Source organism: Ptychodera flava, chromosome 4 (assembly GCF_041260155.1).
Source record: "Ptychodera flava strain L36383 chromosome 4, AS_Pfla_20210202, whole genome shotgun sequence".
Taxonomy (NCBI): domain Eukaryota; kingdom Metazoa; phylum Hemichordata; class Enteropneusta; family Ptychoderidae; genus Ptychodera; species Ptychodera flava.
The window spans coordinates 48099367-48119107 of NC_091931.1; the positions used below are offsets into that span (position 1 = coordinate 48099367).

The following is a 19741-nucleotide window of genomic DNA, read 5'->3' on the forward strand; positions in this document are numbered from 1 at the left end:
TCCAAAACTACCGATCGAAATGACTGAGACTAAAGTTGCACAAAACATGAAATTTCACTGCGATAGCAGTCGGAGACACTGCGCAATTGGCGCGCAAATAAGCCTTAGCGGGAACACTGCCACAGACTTTGTATAACTCTCAAGGTGTGGGAAAGCCATCTCGTCCCTCCGATCCTAAGTGGCATAACTGGAGCTGTGCCCAGAGTTTCAAATGCCTTTTTGAGGTTTGTTCTCTACAAGGGGCTCTTATGGTACATTTTATAGAGTTCTCCGAGTAAAGTCATCAGAGAGTCATCATAGTGCCTTACACTTCACAGCTTCCTTGAAAGCCAGTTCTAGTCGGTGAACTAGGCACTTGATCATGACGATAGATGGTGACAGGTTCTCCCTCAGCTTTACTATGACGCCATTGGCCTTACCAGTGTTTACTGAAGCCCCATCAGCAGCAAATCCTACCACCATTCCAAGTGACTCTGGCCCCATTGCTTCAGATACACTGTGTGTTATGGCACTATAAATACCGGCTGCATTTGGCTTTCTTCACTTCCTCCAACGAACAGAAATATATCTTTACATTTCCTTCATGAGCAGATCTGATATATACGATCTCATTTTCGATGACAGATACATCAGTTGAACCATCACTTACTATGGAAATGAACTTGTTGTCACTCATTTCATTCTGTAGTCTTTCCCTTTCTACCTGGCTGATCGCAGTGATAAATTGCCTACAGGCTTTATCATTACGGTAGGTCTCACCAACTTCGACTCCTTTCATAACATCAAGACTTGACATCCAGACATAGTCCTTAAATGGGCGGCTATTTACACAGATGGAATGAGCGTTTCTGAAGAGATTCGTAAGTTTATTGAATACAGACTGGTTCATTTTCTGCAAAGCCATCTCTGCGCTACTCGTACTACATGGAGCAGAGCGGTGCTTTACATGCTCAATGGCCACACTGTGTCCTTTACTTTGAGCGTGAGCAACAAGGCTTGAATGACGGAAGTTTCTGACCCAATGACAAATGGACCCTTGGAATAGCTATAGAACGTCGATGTCCTTGCAATCGCTACCTTATTGACAGCTAACTGACTGTAGGCACTGCGGCATTGATTGCAGTACATTTTCTGTTTGTCATATAGAAGCCAACTACCAAATTCCGTTTGCCAAGCACTCTGAAATGTCCGTAGTCTTTGCTTGTCGTTGTACTGTCTCTGTTGCTGTCGCCGTTCTTGATCTGTCTGTGTCGCCGTCTTCTTCTTTGGCGGCCGGGGGCATGGTCGCCTTCTAAATAACGCCACATAACGAACCGGTGAGCCCAGAAATCACAGCGTCGATCGCGATCGATTCCGTAATTATTTAGTGAAACGTGCTGAAGTTTAGGTGCATGCGCAGAATGTATTGAATGCGTTGAATTTCACAGACGTTCTGATTGGAGAAGACATCAGTAATTTGTGAAATTAAACCAATCATGTGTTTCCTAATATACAGTATATATGGCATGAGTAGACTCGACACATACTGTTGAACATGCTCAACCTGTTGACCAGTACATTTGCTTGAACAACATTAAATAGGCATACAAGTTACGTGAGTAGCATACCGGATGCGTGTTGGTAAAATTTTATACAGAGGGAGTCGATTGGATTTTATAGCTTCGAAACAATAAATTCCAGTCGGTCACAAGGACCGACATGTTGCTGAAAACTTTCGGCCCGAACAGAATTCTGTCGGTCTCGGACCGTCGGACCGACGTAATTCGCACACTGCTTATAAGTGATACCATCACTCAAAGTTTCATAGATCAAGGAGCCCGTGCAATAAGTCAGGTAGTTCCAATCGTTGATCGAGATAACTATGCAGGTGATCTTAAAAAGGATTTTATTTTAAACAGTGAAATAAAACGATTATCAGGATGGATAGCCTACACTTTTGGGCCCATACTTGCTCTAGTTTCCACCGGTTTAATTACGGGTAAACATTTAGATTTTAAAAAAATCGGGTTTAATATAATACCCGAAATAAATGGATTCAACTTCGCAAGCACCAACTCAGCAAACGGTTCCAACACCAACTCAGCAAACGGAAATGCGTTCGGAAGGGGCTCCACCTACTCTGACACCTCCGACGACTACCCTCCGGAACGAGCGCAATATAGAGAAAATTACATTACCGACGAAGCATCCAGGGAGAGTGGAAGCTGGCAAGAGATTAGCAGAATGGAACAGGCAAAACAAGGAGAAGAAACGAAAAGCAATGACTAATGATAGTATGACTGAAGCAAACTGTATAAGCCTACCGCCTACGACGAAAGAACAGTGTGATAGCTGGTATAATAAATGTTATCTTGTTTTAGGAATTATAGGAGTTTCATTGACTGCATTAGGGCTATATTTTGGGCGTGCTCGGCATAATTGTCCCCTCCAGAAAGATGAGCCGCTTCAGAAAGCGACAAAAACAGAGCCCGGAACGGTAGCGGCCCCCTCCGGAACGGAACCAAGTCCCAGCCCCTCTACATTGTATGAGATGGATTAACTCCGTAAGGACCTTCGGAACGATTTCGTAATTATTTTATTTTTCTATTTTATATACTTGTTAGCAATCATGGATACTAAAACAGTTGTAAACACAATGTATGATGGTATTGTAATCGCTGGACTTATGATGGGATATCTAATGATCTCCAGCAAATTTCTGAAAATGGATATTGGCGATCCAAGTCGACCAAATTTAACTCGATTGGCAAAATTAGGCAGTGCGACTGCTGCCGCGGTTGCGACCAAAGATCTCATTGAACAGAAAAATATTATTCCTGCAGAACCTTATACTTTGTAATGTATATACATACAGTAAGTATGATCATTTGGATTGAAAGCAAAATGGGCAAACCGTTACTGTTACTGTTGTCTTACAAATTTTGACCTAGTGTATGTATTGTGGATTGGTATGATTGCGATTATTTTAACTCTTGCATTGACATATCACATTACTCAGATAAAACTATAACAGTGTTCACTTTTTAACTCATGGTATAACATAACGGGGACGAATAGTATATTAAAATATCAAGAAAATGGGCAACCGAAGAAGACTATACCAATACGTCCAGGTAACTACAATATCGATACACTCGGGTTGAAACAGAAAATTAATTTTGAAAAACATCTGCCGACAAACCGCGTTCTTCTAACTTTGGCTAAAGATGTTAAAGTATTTTTTAATGCCACAGGTAACTTCGCTAACCTCGTCGGCTTTTCAGATAGAGGAGATGACAACCCCGTGATAAAAAGTACTATGAGTCCGAAGAGAGCGGATTTCTTAACAGTCAATAAATATATAGTTCATTCAGATGTCGTTGATGTTACTGGAAATTATGTTTCATTTGGCTCCGGTGAATACATACAGGGGAAAGTATCGGACTGTTTACAAATACTTCCCGTCCAGGATACAAAAGAAATAAGTGAAAAGGTCACCTATGATTTTAAAAACGGGGCTCAATTTCCATGCCATTGAGAAAGGGTTCAGACTATATAGATTCAATGCGTATTTGGATAACAGATCAGGATGGAAAAAAGTTAATTTCAATAACTGGCCAACTAGCTTTTGTATTGAATTGCTGTAGCTAACGCATCAGCACGTTCCGAAGGAGCTAGAGAAGCATAAACCATCCCATGACCAATCCTCCAGCAATATAAATCATTTCATATTTCTTTTGCTCAGGACTGGGCTGATAATAATCTGAGAATTGAACTGCTTGCGCTGGCCCTGACGCAGAGTTGGCTTGTGCCACCGCTGCTGCTTCTTCCAGGATTTCTGTATCTGTATCTCTTAATTCAGCTGCAGCATGCGCGTCCTTTGCTTGATTTTCTCTTTCCCAATCAGCCTGGAGTAATCTTTTTTCTGACCAGACGGCGCGATCATGTTCAGATTTTTCTAATTCTTTATCATGTCTAATTTTCTCTTCAATAAGAGCCTCACCATTCCCGGAAAGCTTTTGTCCGATAATATTTCCTCCTGTGAATGCCGTTGCATTTAATACAGCACCGAGAACTGTCATTCCTATTGCTGAAGCCATGATTGTATATTATTACAAGGTATTATTTTAATTTTCACTGTATATACTATAATTATGTCTGGCCCAAGTAACTTCGGTCTAGGTGCAATTCACGGACAAAATCTCGAGCTCGAAGATCTGAGTGATGTTAAAGTTAACAATAATACTAAGATAGCTGGTAATCATAATAAGGATTACGTCCTTCGTTACAAGGACCGTGAGAAACTTTTTGTTTTATCGGCAGCAACAGCGCAGAAACACGAACACGCAGTAGAATTTTCCGAACTGAAAGACGTCGATGAGTCCATAATAGACGCTACAAAGGCTGCAAATGATCCTACTCCTTTTGCTCTGTCATGGGATGGGGATAGTCAGAAATTCATGCCTTATAATGTACCGCGTAACATCTTAGATATATTGGATAGTGAAATTGCAGGTGGAGTTGCTGAACTGCCAGGAACTCCGAATGTGATTTATTTTGATAGCAATGTTAACAAATACAAGTTGCTAGATTTTCGTCATTGGCTTGAGCCTGTTAATCCATACATTACACTACTCGGTATACCGATTCATCTTAAATTGGCCCTCTTAATACAATAATGTCTTCAGATAATACACTAAGAAGGTGGATAAATGCTGGTGAGAATTATTGTTCATATACAGCTAGAGGAGTTCCAGTAAGATTATTTTGGGACACAACTTTAAAGAAACTGGGTCTGAAGAGTGTGGGGGAGGGGACAGCTGAATTAACTTTACAGACTGCAAATCAACAGATGACTGATAATATGAAAATACTTCAATATGGTACAGTTTTTATCAAATGCATAAAATTAGCTACGGCAGACGAATTTGACGATTTAGTTGGAAATATCGCTATAAAAACAGATTCAAGAACGGGTTGCAATATTATCATAACAATTGATAAAGATAGAAAGGATTAAGATATTGTTGCTCGTAGTAGTCCTCTGGAAGAAAGTAACAACATTTCATTTGTTAAAAAAATACAAATTACACTTTAGATATCAGTACTATTTATCTAAAATGTCTCATTTTGTTTGAAGTAATGGTCTTCCAACATATTTTAAGTTCGGAGGAAATTAATAAAATTTTATCTATCGGGTGAACAAGTTCGTACCGATAGGAACTCTCGAGTTCAGAAAAAATTCTGTAGAAATTTTTTCATGAAAACTGTAGGATGTCACATCTCAGTTATGACATCACAGGCTGCTAAGCAACACTCGAAGCCTATCGGAACGGTATTGCGAAAGCCCAGTGGAAAGGTATTGTGCAACATCCCTATTGGAACCCCCTATGGTTCCGGTTCCGGTAGGGGTTGAAAATATAACATAAGTGTTAATATTGTTCCGTAGGAAAAATGAGAAACATAGTGAAAATTCACACAGCCAGCAGATATTGATAAAATTCATACTTACATCCAGAAGACAAGAATCACCTCCGGAACGGGCTCGGTTGCCTTCAGAAGAGCAGACTCGTTCCGGTAGGTTTTTACTTACATCTCAGTCAGAAACTATCTAACAAATGATCTCCCTTCCATCCGATAATAGAATGCCGTTCCGACAGATGTTCTGATAGTGGATTACCCAGTGAGTCATAGCTAGCGCATTGCGCAAGTCCCATTCAGAACGTGACCTGACTCAGCGAGGAATTTCCCACTGAGTTCAGGTCAATGCATTATCTGCTGTATATGACTCATCGCCAGCTGTCGCGGTGACCTGTATGTGAACTCATGTACGCACAAACGCGTAAGAGGAGAAGGGGGAATTCCCCCTCCCTGTAGTTGAATAAACAAATTTAATCACAGTTGACCACCTTTATTTAACTACTTGCTAAATTGTAATTGGTTTTCCCGAGTGCGAATAGCGACTTTACAGACGAAACCTCTAGTTGTACAATATTAACAGCAAATCGAAATTAGAAATTAGAAATTTGCACCACGTGATTCCAACTGAGGGAACTTTTCATTTTTGAAGGGGGTCGGTAGATAGCAGGGGATTTCGTTTTACAACACTGTTCAGGGGTCAGACTTTAGAAAGACAGTTTTGGGAGTTGCATTTTACAAAAGCCGTTTGTTTAACTGTGGTAACACCAACAAAATTGAATGATACGTAATGTACAACCACGAATCGTTGTACATTCGATATGAGTGTAACCCTAATAGTTTACAGTCTCTGTATTGACACAACTGCCAGCACAACTGTTATGGATGTCCATACGATAATAACTGCAGCGGGTGTCTACATCAATACAACTGTAGCAGTTTACGAACATTCGATGAATAGAACAACAGTTTTAAAACGAACGAGAATAGTAAACTGGAATATACATCTGTAGTTGTGACACTTTTAATCTACGATTCAATCATTTGTTTCTGACGAGTTACGTTGAGTGTTAAGTTCACGGTTGTCAACTCCTTTACTGGGGTAGTGAATTTGACACTGAAGTTAGCGCCCTCAGAATCAAATGATCACTTTTATGCGGATTATACACGTTTCTAGTTATGATAGTTTGCCTAAAATTAATCATTGGCTTCCTAGGGGTCACTTTTAGTGTCAAGTTTACTACTCCCTGTAGTGGGTTTTGATATCAACGAACTTGACATTCAAAGTAACTCGTCAGAATCATACGATTAATCGTAGGCTAAAGTGTCATATCTAGATAGTGAATATACCGTTTTAATGTTCGTGTTAGTTTCAAAACTGTAGCTCTATTTACAGAAAATTCGTAACCTGCCACAGTTTTACAGACAACTGCTGTAGTTCTCATTTTCTATCTTTTTAAACTACATGGCTGGAGTTACATTTTGTTCAATTTTGTTGTTATTGCCATAGTTCCACAAAAAGCTTATGTAGAAAAACCCCCAACAGTTTTTTGTAATGTCTGTTTCCAGCCGTGTCGTATAACTAAACCTCGCCTGATTTCCGCCGACATCTCTGTAAAATATGGAGGCTCCCTAAGTTGGTCACGTGGTGCCAATTTCTAATTTCTAATTTCGTTAACATTGCACAACTAGCGGTTTACGTCGCTGAACGTGTCATTCTTAATTCAGAAATAGAATGCTAACAGAGCAAATTCAAGATCGAAATTTGATCCAATTTTAATGTAAATGGTCAAGTGAACCGATGGAATCATGAAATTTGCCCATATTTCGACTTTCATTCTCTGATTTCAAGGTGAAAAAATGGTTGGCCGAATAATGTCACGGATCGTATTAGCAACAAATTATATCCCTAAAAACCATAATACGAGACACTTTAGTATATATAAGTTGTTCTATTCTGCTACCAAAACTAAGTTGATGAAAGTTTATTTCATTTAATAGTTTCATAGACATTGACAAGAGAGAAAAGAGTCTAGGAAAGGTGGTCGTCGTATTTTTCAAGTACAACATATTGCCTAATATCTTCCATACTTGCAAAGGTTACGAAGAGCAAAGGAAATGGAAAATAGTGTCTCTGGTTCCTGAAAAAGTGCAATTTGACAAAGTCAAGTACTGCAATTACAACACTAAAATTTACGTTTCCGCCTAATGAATTCATTGTATAGTTATTTACTCATCTCAAAATATTCTGGTACTGTTTGCAACTCAGAGTACACGGCTGTACAAAATAACAGATAAAAGACAGTAGACAATTAATCTCCACTGTTGAAATACACACACAAACACACACATGATGTTAGAAACAAGTAAGAAGGGAATAGTAATACATTCATGAAAAATTAAGTTTCAAAACAAGATGAACCTAAAGCGCACCATGCATTGTCTGAAACGTTTAGATTTGATATTTCCTGAAATGACTACCGAGCTCACACGGCGAAAACCAATAATTATTACTAGTGTAATAACACTATCATTTTTTGCTCACGTGTTTACACACGTGGGCATATGTCGCAGCGATGTCTGTCTGTCTGTCTGTCTGTCCGTCTGTGTGTCTGTCTGTCTGTCTGTCTGTTGGTCCATTATCTCAAAAACGGCTTATCAGATCAGAATCAAATCTGGTACATATATTCAGTTAGCAAATGGCAAGAACTGATTAGTTTTTGGTGGGTCTGGCTTGCATACTTTTTGCTCATTTGCATAATTAATGATTTTAGAAAAAATGGATATATATTAAAAACGACTACACAAAATTTGATGAGATTTGCTACAAATGTTGATCACACGAAGATATATCAGCAGTGGGAACCATTAAGGGTGACATGAAAGATAAATGCTAATTTGCATATTTAATGAACTTTCCTAACTAGGGATATATGTCTGATTTGACTTGATCAAAATTAACCAAACTTGGTATGTATATTAAAGATACTATGATTTAACATTATTGAAAGTCATTAAGCGTTTTAATTTCAGCCAATTCCCAATTTGCATATTTCATGAACTTTGTTAATTAGGAATATATATTTGAAATGACTGGACCAAAGTTGATGAAACTTGCTACATGTATTGAAGCCACTATGATACAACATTTTTGAAAGTCATTAAACATTTTTACTTCAGCCAATTCCGAATTTGCATATTTAATGAACTTTCCCAATTAGGGATATATATCTGAATTAACTTGATTGTAGTTGTTGAAACTTACTATATACATCAAAGATACTGTGATATAACATTATTGAAAGTCAAAAGACATTTTTACTTCAGCCAAAACCTAATTTTAATATTAAATGAATTTTCATAATTAGGTATATTTATCTTAATGGACTTGATCAAAATTGATGAAACTTACTATGTATATTAAAGACTCTGTAATTCAATATTATTGAAAGTCATCTAGCATTTTCTCTTCAGCCAATTCCTAATTTGTATATTTAATGAACTTTCCTAATTAGAGATATATGTCTGAATTGACTTGACCAAAGTTGACAAAATTTGCTACACATATTGCAGATACCATGATACAACATTACTGACAATCACTAAGCATTTTTACTAAAGCCACTTCCTAATTTACATATTTAATTAACTTTGCTTATTAGGGATATATTACCGGGATTTACTTGATCAAAGTTGGCAAAACATGCTATGTACATTGATGATTATACCAGGTACTAGATCAAAACAATATCGAAAGTCATTTCACATTTTCATGTCAGCTTATTTATAATTTGCATATCTAATGAGCTTTCACAGCTCGGCATATATGGCTTGAAGGACTTGGCCAACAGTAATTACACTTGCTATATAAAGTGGTGATACAATAAGAGCAGTAAAATTACTTTAATATTTTTATTTCAGCTAATTACATATTTGTATACTTCATGACCTTTAGAATTAATCGGCGGTGATTATTGCTCATTATGTTGATCATAATAATTTCAATGAAGTTGCAAACATGTGGCAAAGGTTCAAATTTACACATAACTTCAATATATAATGAAACACGTGAGCATTTACAGTTCATATCTGGTTTATCCTTGCAGAAAATCTTCTTGATACGTTATACACACCAAAACCATGAAAAATGTGAACAGTCAATTTATTCTAGATATTCAAACGTGAGATTTTAGCCAACATGTTCACACACTTAACCAAGCGTAATAAGCTTATTAAAGCGTCACAACATAACAAAAACACTTTCAAAATTTATGTGAGACATATTAGTAAGCTGAAACGAAAGACAAACCGTTACATCAACTAAATTTAACTTTTTGATTTTTTCGGGCCAAAACCTTTCTTGTTTGCTTTACCCTTCTTCAGTAGTTCTAATTTTACAAGAACGCCAGCTAACAAAATTACACCGCGCCGTTTAGTAGACCATTCAAGTTCTTGGTTGTTGAATTCAGGATCAAGTTTAGTTTTCAGACCAACTGTTTCAGGCCCTCTCTCGTAAGTGTCGGGTTGGATATAAACTTGAAATGCGACTTGAGCTTTATGGACTGATGCATCCTCTTTATCATGGAATCTGTATAAAAAAGACGTGTATGTTGTTATTGTGGACTCATATCGCTTCAATACACTATCTTTTTAACAAAAAAACATGAAAGGTACTCTCAAACCCCAGTTTGTTAATTTTCGATCGGATTCGCATTCGCAGCGTATGGCAACAAGCCACCTGGCGAAGACACCACAGTCAATACCTTAGGACGAAATCCTCATTCTTATAAAAGAGTGGCTCAATAACCGAGCTAAGTTGTTACAGTTATTTTGACTGCGACCCCTCGACACACTGTAAGTTCATGAAGCGCTCGCACTGATATACTTGCTATCACACATCGCACACAAACTTTATCAAAGCTTTGAATACATTGCTGAACTGGGCGAAAGAAAACCTCTTGGACAATTCTATCAAACACTGCTACCAGCATCAAGCCATGGTGGTTAAATTCAGAAAATGCTCGACCGGACTCGAACTCACAACGTACGACACCCAGTCACCTGGCGAAGACATCACAGTGTAACATTGCGACAGCCATGTAACGGACAAACTTGTTTTTAGTTGTTTAAGTGTATATTCATGAAAGATCATACAAGTATACAAAGATTAATGTTAAGAATATTGCTGCTATTGTATGAGGTTAAATGCTTACTTGCTCGGGGTAGCATACTCTTCACGGGCAGCATATTTGACGCTTGGTGTCACGAAAACTTGCTTTGTGTCGAGACCGATTTGATTGTCCTCTTCGAGATGGCCTGGACGTTCGCCAAGCTGATCGCCTGTCGGGGTTACGTCACCTTTACAGAAAGTCAAACGAAATTTTAGTCTAGCATAGAAACAATGTTTTTCGTGTGAAGCAGTTTTAATTTACATTTAATGATCTTTGACCAATCCAACTAACACCTTTGTCATTTTCTACGTTATCCCGTGAGGTACGCTTCGTATTCCAAAGATAAATTCTGAATATACTAAACGCATTCACGGGAAGGAAACTATTTTCTGTGTCGCGCGATAAACGTTTCCGTATAATAAAAATACCGTCAAAGACAGTGTGCTCACATTCGGTTTGAATTGGTCCATTCAAGAAATATTTAAACCAGAAAAACAAGAATGACAAAAGCAAATAAGGTCTGCAACTTAGGTACTGGAGGTCAGAGAAGGCTTGACAATAAAAGGTTGGAAGATTGGGGAAAAATAACGCGTGGGAAAAAATATACAAGGGATCTGGCAAAAAGCAATGCTACCTCACAATCTTGTAGACCCTACCCCCTCCTGAATATCAAATGTTCCACCCTTGGTTGACCATGTTTACATAAGGCCAGATGGCAGTAAATGTATTTACAACCTTGGGGATTTTTTAATTAATGCTCTGAGTGCTATCATTCGAATGTAAACAGCACTTAAATTAGTTAAGATAGTGAAATGTCTTCACTCTGGGGGTGATTACGACATCTGGAATTATCCTGGATCCTAATTTCTCATCAGTTCTTGTGTGTCTTACATGGAAAAGTTTTTGTTTCTGGATCAAATTTTACTACAAATGATACCAAATATGACAAAATTATGTTCACAGCCTTCGAAACTGTCTTACAACATATCCTGGGTTGGTGTAGGTCATTTAAGGTCACAAACTGAGAAAATTACCTAAAATATAAAATTTGCGGGTTTCCCAACACTTTAAGCATAATGTTTATCTAATAACATCCCTCGGGACTTTTTTACCAATTACAAATGTATCAGACCAGAAACTTTGAGAACAGTTTTCTTGACCAAAAATGACAAAATTGTCTTGAAAATACAAATTTGCATATTTCAGGACAACTTCCACATATAACTATTGTCATCCCTGGACATCTGTACACCAAATATAAAAGCTGTCTGTCCAGGGGCTTTAAAAAGAAAATATTTTTTAAGATTTTTTGACCAAAAATGACAAAAATTGCCCCAAACAGTAATTTTTCCAATTTTGTCGTAATTTCAACAAATTAGAAGGGTAACACCCTTGCAAACATCCGACCCAAATTTGAGAGCAACTGGGCTGGCGGTTTCAGAGAAGAAGAATTTTTACTTAAAATGAGAAAAATAACCAAAAAATTCAGCAAAAATACAAAATTCAAGATATCTTCACGATATTCATAAAACTGTATAAGGTTCACCTAAGGTACTTGCACACAAATTTTCAAAGCAATCAAAACAGCGGTTCTTGAGTTATTAATTCTTGACCATTTTCACATTTTTAAGCTAATTTGCATAATTTTGGCACTGCAAACTTCATTTGAAAAATATCCCATCTTTAGCCCAAGATGCATCAAAACACCAAATACCAAGCTGAAAAGTGCAGCGGTTCGTGAGTTTTGATGTCGACGGACATACTATACGTACGTGCGTGCGTGCGTCCCTACATACGAACTACCTACCTACCTTCCTACCTAAGAACTACCTAGGTACGTAGGTACCTACCTACCTACCTACCTACCTACCCACCCACCCACCCACCCACCCACCCACCCACCCTTTCCTTTAAACGAATACTTAAACTCTGCTACCGAATTCTGTGGCTAATAAACACCTAATTTTGTAATATTTAGGATAAGACCCACGAGTGCTTGAAAATTCAAATATGATAGTGAGTTTAAGGTTTGAGTATTTATCATTCCATTCAATATGTAAAGTAACAAATAGTCGCCTTCTTTTTAACCAATCACGGAACTCGAGGAATATACGATGTGCATACAGAAAGTGGTGTCGGATAACAAATAGATTAGGTCTTCAGTCCGATAGAGCCACCAATGAAAGTCACAAATATTCAATATAATTTCATAAAATGAAAATTTATTAAAAGGTCTGTAATAATTTTGAGATCTGTCAACATATTCCTATTCCGGTAATATTACCAACCTGGTTGGAGTAAATCACCAGTTTTCAGTATAGGAAGTACCGAGTCTTCCCTTGTTCCATGGTACGCACGGTGCCATTTATCGGCGGCGTTAAGATACTCAGCTCGCATGGGCAACCTGAAACGGTATAAAAATGAAAACGTGCAGTTATTCTAGGCTGATGAAACGGCAAATCTTACAACCTACACAATTATGTATTGTGTAGCGTGATAACAATCATAACAAATTTGAATCGCGAGACAGAGGATAAATACCGATTTAAAGTGATACATGTAGCAGTTTGGAATTCAGGTAACCAATGATAACACGATGTAGTGTAAATAACATTTAGGGTATAGACGTACGCAGAGTTTTGTCAGTAATATATGTAGAGTGTTTCAGTTTTAATCAAAAATTAATCATAATCTTTGAGATACTCACTGTAGCCCAAAGCGACACCAGCCGATAGGTATACCGTATCTTCGGGAGGTTCACCACGTTGTAGTATAAATCATCACCTCTCCTTTTGTGGCAGGTCAAGCAGTAACATTGGTCGAAGTCACTCTTACGAAAGACTCCTACAGTGAAGATTGAAAATGAACAGCATGATTTCAAAATCGTTTACGTCATGCATCTCGATTGACTTATTTAACTACTGAACTTTTTCAAAGAATATTTCTATTCGTAAATTTTCGCAAAAACTAATTAAATGCAGGTAACTTGTATGATTGTTTAGGCCTAGGTTTGCTTTTACACCAAATTTGTAAGAAGGCCATCTGAAATTCACTTAACAAATGAATATTCGCTAAGTATTTTACTGAAACGTAAACACTTCAATCAAAGTGCAACAACTACCGCACGTAATACAAGTGAAAAATCCCTTGAGGGAAAGTAGTAGTATAATATCCTTTTGTGCCCTTAGAAAGTTGAAGAATAATTTCGTCGAAGAGCTGTTACAATATATTTTATCATTTGGTAAAATGATACTCTAAACAAAGCTTGCTTGCTTGTATTAAAGTAATAGATGAAAGATTACCTATTTTAAGTTCTCCTCCATGAATCTTGTACATTTACTTTGGTATTCACATTTCTTTTCATTGGCATTAACATCTATTTTGGTAAGGACAATACAATAAACCAAGAAAAAGTTGTTATTCCTTGAATATATGAAACATAATGTAATATGTGGGAGAAAGATTGGATAATCATGTTAGGCAATCAAGTCGTTACGTCAGAATAAGGTAGTGTTGACTTAACCTTCGTAGATCGTTGGAGAGTTGGCAAACTTTTGACATTGGAAGGGTACGAGGTAGCTATTTTCAAAAGACGATACATATGTCCTCGTGGGAAATTACAGTGCTCGATACTAAGCAGAGCGTTATAAATAATAACACAAATTACTTCAAGTACAAATTCCATTACAGGTTTCATTACTTTGTACTTGAAGTAATTGTGTTATTATGAGAGAGAGAGAGAGAGAGAGAGAGAGAGAGAGCGAGAGAGAGAGAGAGAGAGAGAGAGAGAGAGAGAGAGAGAGAGAGAGAGAGAATTTACACAGTTTGTAAAAATGATTGATCTTTATACCGTTGGAGTCGACGTTAGATTCCGGTATACGAAGGAATTGCTCAATGGTGTGCCTCAGAGTTGGAGAAACTTTCTCGTATTTCTTGAGCACTTTGTCCAATTTTTTGGCACTGGTAGGAAGTGGTTCTTCTGATGGTCCTCATAATCATGTCGACTAAGTTGTAGCAAGGCAAACGCCGCAGTCTCCCTTTCTGCTAGCTCTCCCCGTTTTATCAACGACAACAGCAACTGTACAGAACCTTTGTCCATAATAGTGGTCGCGTTTTCTTTTTTCGAAGCCAGGAAACCTAGAGTTTTAGTGACTTCGATGTTTATGGTATCAATGTCGTAAAGTTTTGTTCCTTTGATGCTTTTCTTCAACACATCATGAAGATGAGATATGACTTGCTGGCGACAAGTGAATGGACATTGTGTCTCGGTTTGCGCAATGTTTGTCATCGTTATAGTCTAACAATGCGGAAAATTCGATATCGTCAGATTCTAACAAGGACATGGATGATTCGAAGGCTATGTTCTTGTGGAAGATTCTCCTGTTTTGGGTCAATGTCGAACAATGATACATAATACGTAAAATTTCCATGCGTATTGTATCCTGGCGAGTAAAAGAAATAATCGAGTAAATTTTCATGATATTATATGGAAATAATCCCTATTCACCTTTTATGTGAATGTCGCAAATCACAAACTACTGATTCAATGATATTTACTTGCAATAACTAGTAATTTCTCATATTTTTGTGGAAAAGCGTCTTCTGCATTTAAAATATAACATTTTCAAAATTGTGCTTGTAGACATTCATATAAAAATGTATTTACTCACTTCGTGATCTTCGTTCGAGTTTGATGCGGCACCCTCGTTGCTGTCACCCTCGTTGCTCTCCATAATTTGTGTGATCAAGAGTTCAAGTAATCCACTCTCTCCGAAGGAAACTTTCAGCTCTCTACTAGCCTTCGAATACACACGGCAAGTTTCAAGAACAATTTCTCTCCCGGACAGGTAATCTTGGGTCTTTTTGCCGTCCTTTATTTTGTTGTTGCTGAAGAGATATTGAAGAAGCTTTTTAAACTCTGTAGCAGCTCCTAGTCTTGCAAGGTGATCGCCTAATTGCCTCAGGTTTTCACTTTTGACTGACGATGCTGGCTTCAAGATGTAAATGTTGACAAGGCTCGCGGCGTTACAAGGGAATCGCTTAACATCCTTTTGATGTCGCTTGAAAGCAATTATCACTTTCCTCATCTGCTCCATTACAGGTTTAACGCGTTTCTTGTTACGGGCATAGCTCTCAACAACAGGGAAATTCTCGAGGAACTCGAAATTCACAGCTTTTTCCTGTGTGTAGTTATTCTCTAAAGAAAAGAAAATTACAAATATTGTATATTATTTCGAAAGCAGAACAACAGTGATTAAAGATTCTTAAATGAAAGCATGAGAGTAGAAAATAAATTCGCGATCCATAGGTTAAAACAGACAATATCAAAATGAGAATTGTACTGTGCTAATAGGGTTAACAAGTAGAGTTGCCGACTAATTACAAACGACAATGGTATTACTTTCATGAAGTAGTTTCTTTACTGGAAAGTTTATCGAAACATCCGGAAAATAAACCTCACAATATGACGATTTTCATTTTATTCTACAACGTGCATACATTTGAAATGAATTTAATTACATGAACTTTAGACATTTTCCATTCGCAAACTGAACGACATAAGCATAGGGCAATACAGTATGTACGTCTGTTTCCTCGTCTTATTCTTACCGGGTAACATGCACAAACGTTACGCGATTTAAATGGGGTAGTTTGTAAATGATGTCATCCTTCCCTCATTAAGAAGCAAAATGAATATTGTTTCCGCACGTTCTGGATAGTTTTCTAAGTTAAGAAAGAGGGGAGGACTAAAATACGACTTAGAAGGCATCTTCCAACATGATAATTAAATTCTCACCAGAAAATAGACTCCAAGCTTCAATAACAGTTACGCATGTAACTGACAAAATTTGTCTGGAGTATTAATACAAGCAGCAGTATCAGATGTCATCCGGGTACAGCGATACTTTGTTACAAGTCTAAATGACGACCATAGATGTCATCCGGGTACAGCGATACTTTGTTACAAGTCTAAAATGACGACCAGTCTTATTATTTCGATCTGAAGAACTCTTCGAAACCGTACCGTTCCCGTGATTCAACACAATCCACGATAGAGAAATAAGGGCAATGCATGGCATATGATAATTGTAGTAAATATAACTATGATGCATTTCAAAAGATTGCCTAGTTTAATTGGATATACTATCACTCGTTTCATGTAAACACCTCCTAAATAACTTTGTTGGCACTCACTTGTGATAGATACATGACTACCCTTGCCATACAGATCCACAACACCATAGAGTGCTTTGTTATTCCAGTCACATTTTCCTTTGTCGAGATTTCCCACCTCCTCACCATTCAAATAGAATTTAAGGGAGCTTTTTGTTTTCTTGATACCAACTGTGTCTCCGACCTGTCAAGAGAACGGCTTATGACATTAGATAAATAGCAACTGAAATTAAAATCTCTCTGAGACAGATGGCCAGCGATGTTGTTCAAATGCATCGGCATAAAGTAGCTATCTACGGCAGAAGCCGACATCCATTTTACCAAATGTTTTTACCACCTTCATGAAACATTGCAATAAACTAGATGACCATATGATATTACAGGGGTCAAGAGAGGGTACAATACTGTCTCTTAAATTAACATATACTTTTACATACAATATAACTCAGACATACCTAAATGGACTCGGATATATTTCAAGATACATGTATACACATCATAACATACTCTCGGTGATGGTTTGTATGTTTCAATAAAGAAAAGCAATAACCCAACATTAAATTAATTTGCCATCTGAACAGGAGTATACTCACTGTGCACTCATCAATATCCTCGCTCAAGCTCTTCTGATATTTCCCCCCTGCGTAAACGTTTCTGTTAGACCATAGAATGTTTACAGCATCGCCTTCTTGAGGTTTGCGCATATCTGGAATGGACTTAAGCTTGTCAGGATTATTCGAAGTTGCACCGATATTAATTCTTCTTGCCTGATCACTTTCAGTTGGTTCTATCACAATTTGAAACACGACATCATCTTTCAGGGGGGTTTCTGTCATGACAGTTCCTCCATCGAAAGTCTTGGCCTTCCTGTAATATAATTTCAGAGAAATATGGTTCTCATGCATGGTTCAAATAGTATGGAAATGTTTTTCAAACAATACGATATAGTCCTATCTTGCTTTCCTTGAGTATTAGTTTATTCAAGGAAAATTTCGTGGAAAATGCTAGAAGTATATTTTGTTTACCTCATTTACTATTAAAGCTATTACGAGTCATGAAAACTATACGCCAGGAATTATTGCAATTTAAGTGTGAACAGATAGACGATTTAAAATTTGCTGGTAACTGTTAGTAAGTCTTTACTTTTAAGGTGAATAGTATGGGCGAGGTTAAGGTTCTTCCGAGCTGACATCACCAAACGCTTCTCCAATGTAATCCTCACGTAAAGACATTTTTCAGATCATGTGCACATTCAAAATGTATATACTGAAGTCTTATTACTATTGAACAGGCGACGGTTCGTACTTCAACAAGCGGACTGCTTCTGAAGTTGTTAAACTTTGGAATGATTAGCACATGGATACTATCGGTGTGTATGTGGTTCTGCTTGATAACATTTGACCTCGAATAGGGACATAAATGATGTTTCACAGATCAGTAAAAGATTTAAATAAATATCGAACCTGCCGCACATCTAAATACTGATGATACACAGACAAATGCATGTAAGTCGAGGATCTGGTGTTGGTAAAACTGTACATGGATAACAATCCTACCTTTTTCTCTTGGCTCCCTTCGTTCGCCATACCATATCTACATTAGGCCCGCATGTTTGATGAAAGTTGTATGACACGTCTTCTGAAGATTTCTGAGTTTCTTTAGTATCAGTGGATGAGTTGTTGTTTTCTCCCCGAGGAAGAATAGTCACTCGTTCCTGACATTCTTTTTCACTCTGTAACCCTGGTTCCACGTTTGCAGAGAAAGTGTCATCCATATCAGTATGTGGCTGGCCATCTCCCTCATCACTTTTTGCAGATGAATGTGAAGAAATCGAAGGACAGTGTTTTATGCTGACTTGCCGCCTTAGAGTCGTGCGATTTCCAGTTTTGATTGTTGAAACAGGTTTTGTTTCTGGAGAATCAGGTAACAATCCCTTGGATTGCGAGTAATCCTCTGCCGTGTCATCATGAGAAATCTCACCACAAGCATGATTGTCCCCGTTCCTTCGATCTTCGTGAGTACTGCAATTTATGTTATTCATTGACTCTGTGTGGACTCTTTCTTTAGAATCTGCAATGAAAAGTGTCGAGTTCAAGTTTCTATATCTTGTAGTTGTGAAAAGATATGAAATGTCACAAGGTTCTGTTATAAGTTGTCTAAAATACGATTTGTGAATGACTCAAATTTGGAATAAGCTAAACGAAGCGCTTGCTCAAAGTATGGTATTTAAATAAAATATGGGTTCAGCTTTTTCTCTTAGAAATACTCAAATACTATACCTGTAAAGTCTTTCTCGTCGGAATCGGAAGAATCGGAAGAATCAATATCAATTGTTGAGTTGATCTGTTGAGTTGAACTATCGGAATTCACATCTTCATTAGGCTGAACCATATATTCGTCTCGAATTCGTCGCAACATATGACTGTCGTCTTTGCAGACCGAATTATCAACTGCAGTTGCCTCTGATTTTATAGATGTTTCATTGTCAGTGACAGCAAGAAAACTCAATTATTGGGGGAGGATATCCATGCTATTTCTGTTACACTGATTCTGTTTCCCGTATCTATGGTAAATAAGGTAGTGATCAGTTAACTCATGGACTAAGCTAGTGTGTTATCACAAATATTATCGTTAGTAAATAAGCATACATATACATGAATTAAATTTGAATCTTTCAACAGGTAGCTGTAAATTATTGAACAGTTGCAATCTATAATTACCTGACTGTGTAATGTCGTCGAAAACAGTCACCGTTTGCCTGTAAGTAGGTTGTTTTACCGTGTAATCACTATCTTGTCCCAGGTTCGATGAACGCCCCGGCGTACACATGCCGAAAGTGCATATTTGCATATCGTCCATTGGGTCACCTGAGACATGGTAATTCGGTTTGCTCACCGAAAAGTTAACACCCATCTTGTAATCTGCGATAAAAGCATACGTTCATGAATACATTATTTTCTATGAAATGTGGAGAGCAAGCATATTTACGTGTTTTATAT

The 19741-nt window shown here is 37.6% G+C and overlaps 2 protein-coding genes across 2 annotated transcripts; both read right to left on the reverse strand.

The window, feature by feature from the left end:
- Nucleotides 1-9476: 9476 nt before the first annotated feature.
- On the reverse strand, nucleotides 9477-12966 carry LOC139132033 (neuralized-like protein 4). The gene is made up of 3 exons (XM_070698411.1): nucleotides 12857-12966; nucleotides 10611-10755; nucleotides 9477-9985 (listed from the first exon to the last, which is right to left on the reverse strand). The coding sequence occupies exons 1-3, from the start codon at nucleotides 12963-12965 to the stop codon at nucleotides 9724-9726; spliced, it is 516 nt and encodes a 171-aa protein (XP_070554512.1). The 5' UTR covers nucleotide 12966; the 3' UTR covers nucleotides 9477-9723.
- A 1506-nt stretch (nucleotides 12967-14472) lies between these two features.
- LOC139132309 (uncharacterized) lies at nucleotides 14473-19133 on the reverse strand. Its single transcript, XM_070698699.1, has 6 exons — nucleotides 19022-19133; nucleotides 18299-18812; nucleotides 17336-17609; nucleotides 16764-16926; nucleotides 15239-15765; nucleotides 14473-14805 (listed from the first exon to the last, which is right to left on the reverse strand). Exons 1-6 carry the CDS (start codon nucleotides 19131-19133, stop codon nucleotides 14473-14475), a joined length of 1923 nt encoding a protein of 640 aa, XP_070554800.1.
- Between the last annotated feature and the right edge of the window lie 608 nt (nucleotides 19134-19741).

Bases quoted from the DNA above. Each gene is read 5' to 3' on its own strand.
- LOC139132033 (XM_070698411.1), bottom strand. From the start codon at position 12,965: ATGCGAGCTGAGTATCTTAACGCCGCCGATAAATGGCACCGTGCGTAC. The intron at 10,756-12,856 runs GTTGGTAATATT...CTTTCTGTAAAG, and splicing joins TGGTGATTTACTCCAACCAG to GTGACGTAACCCCGACAGGC. The intron at 9,986-10,610 runs GTAAGCATTTAA...TTTTTTATACAG, and splicing joins GAGTATGCTACCCCGAGCAA to ATTCCATGATAAAGAGGATG.
- LOC139132309 (XM_070698699.1), bottom strand. From the start codon at position 19,133: ATGGTTCAGCCTAATGAAGATGTGAATTCCGATAGTTCAACTCAACAG. The intron at 18,813-19,021 runs GTATAGTATTTG...TTTTCATTGCAG, and splicing joins CGACGAGAAAGACTTTACAG to ATTCTAAAGAAAGAGTCCAC. The intron at 16,927-17,335 runs GTGAGTATACTC...TTCTCTTGACAG, and splicing joins AGGATATTGATGAGTGCACA to GTCGGAGACACAGTTGGTAT.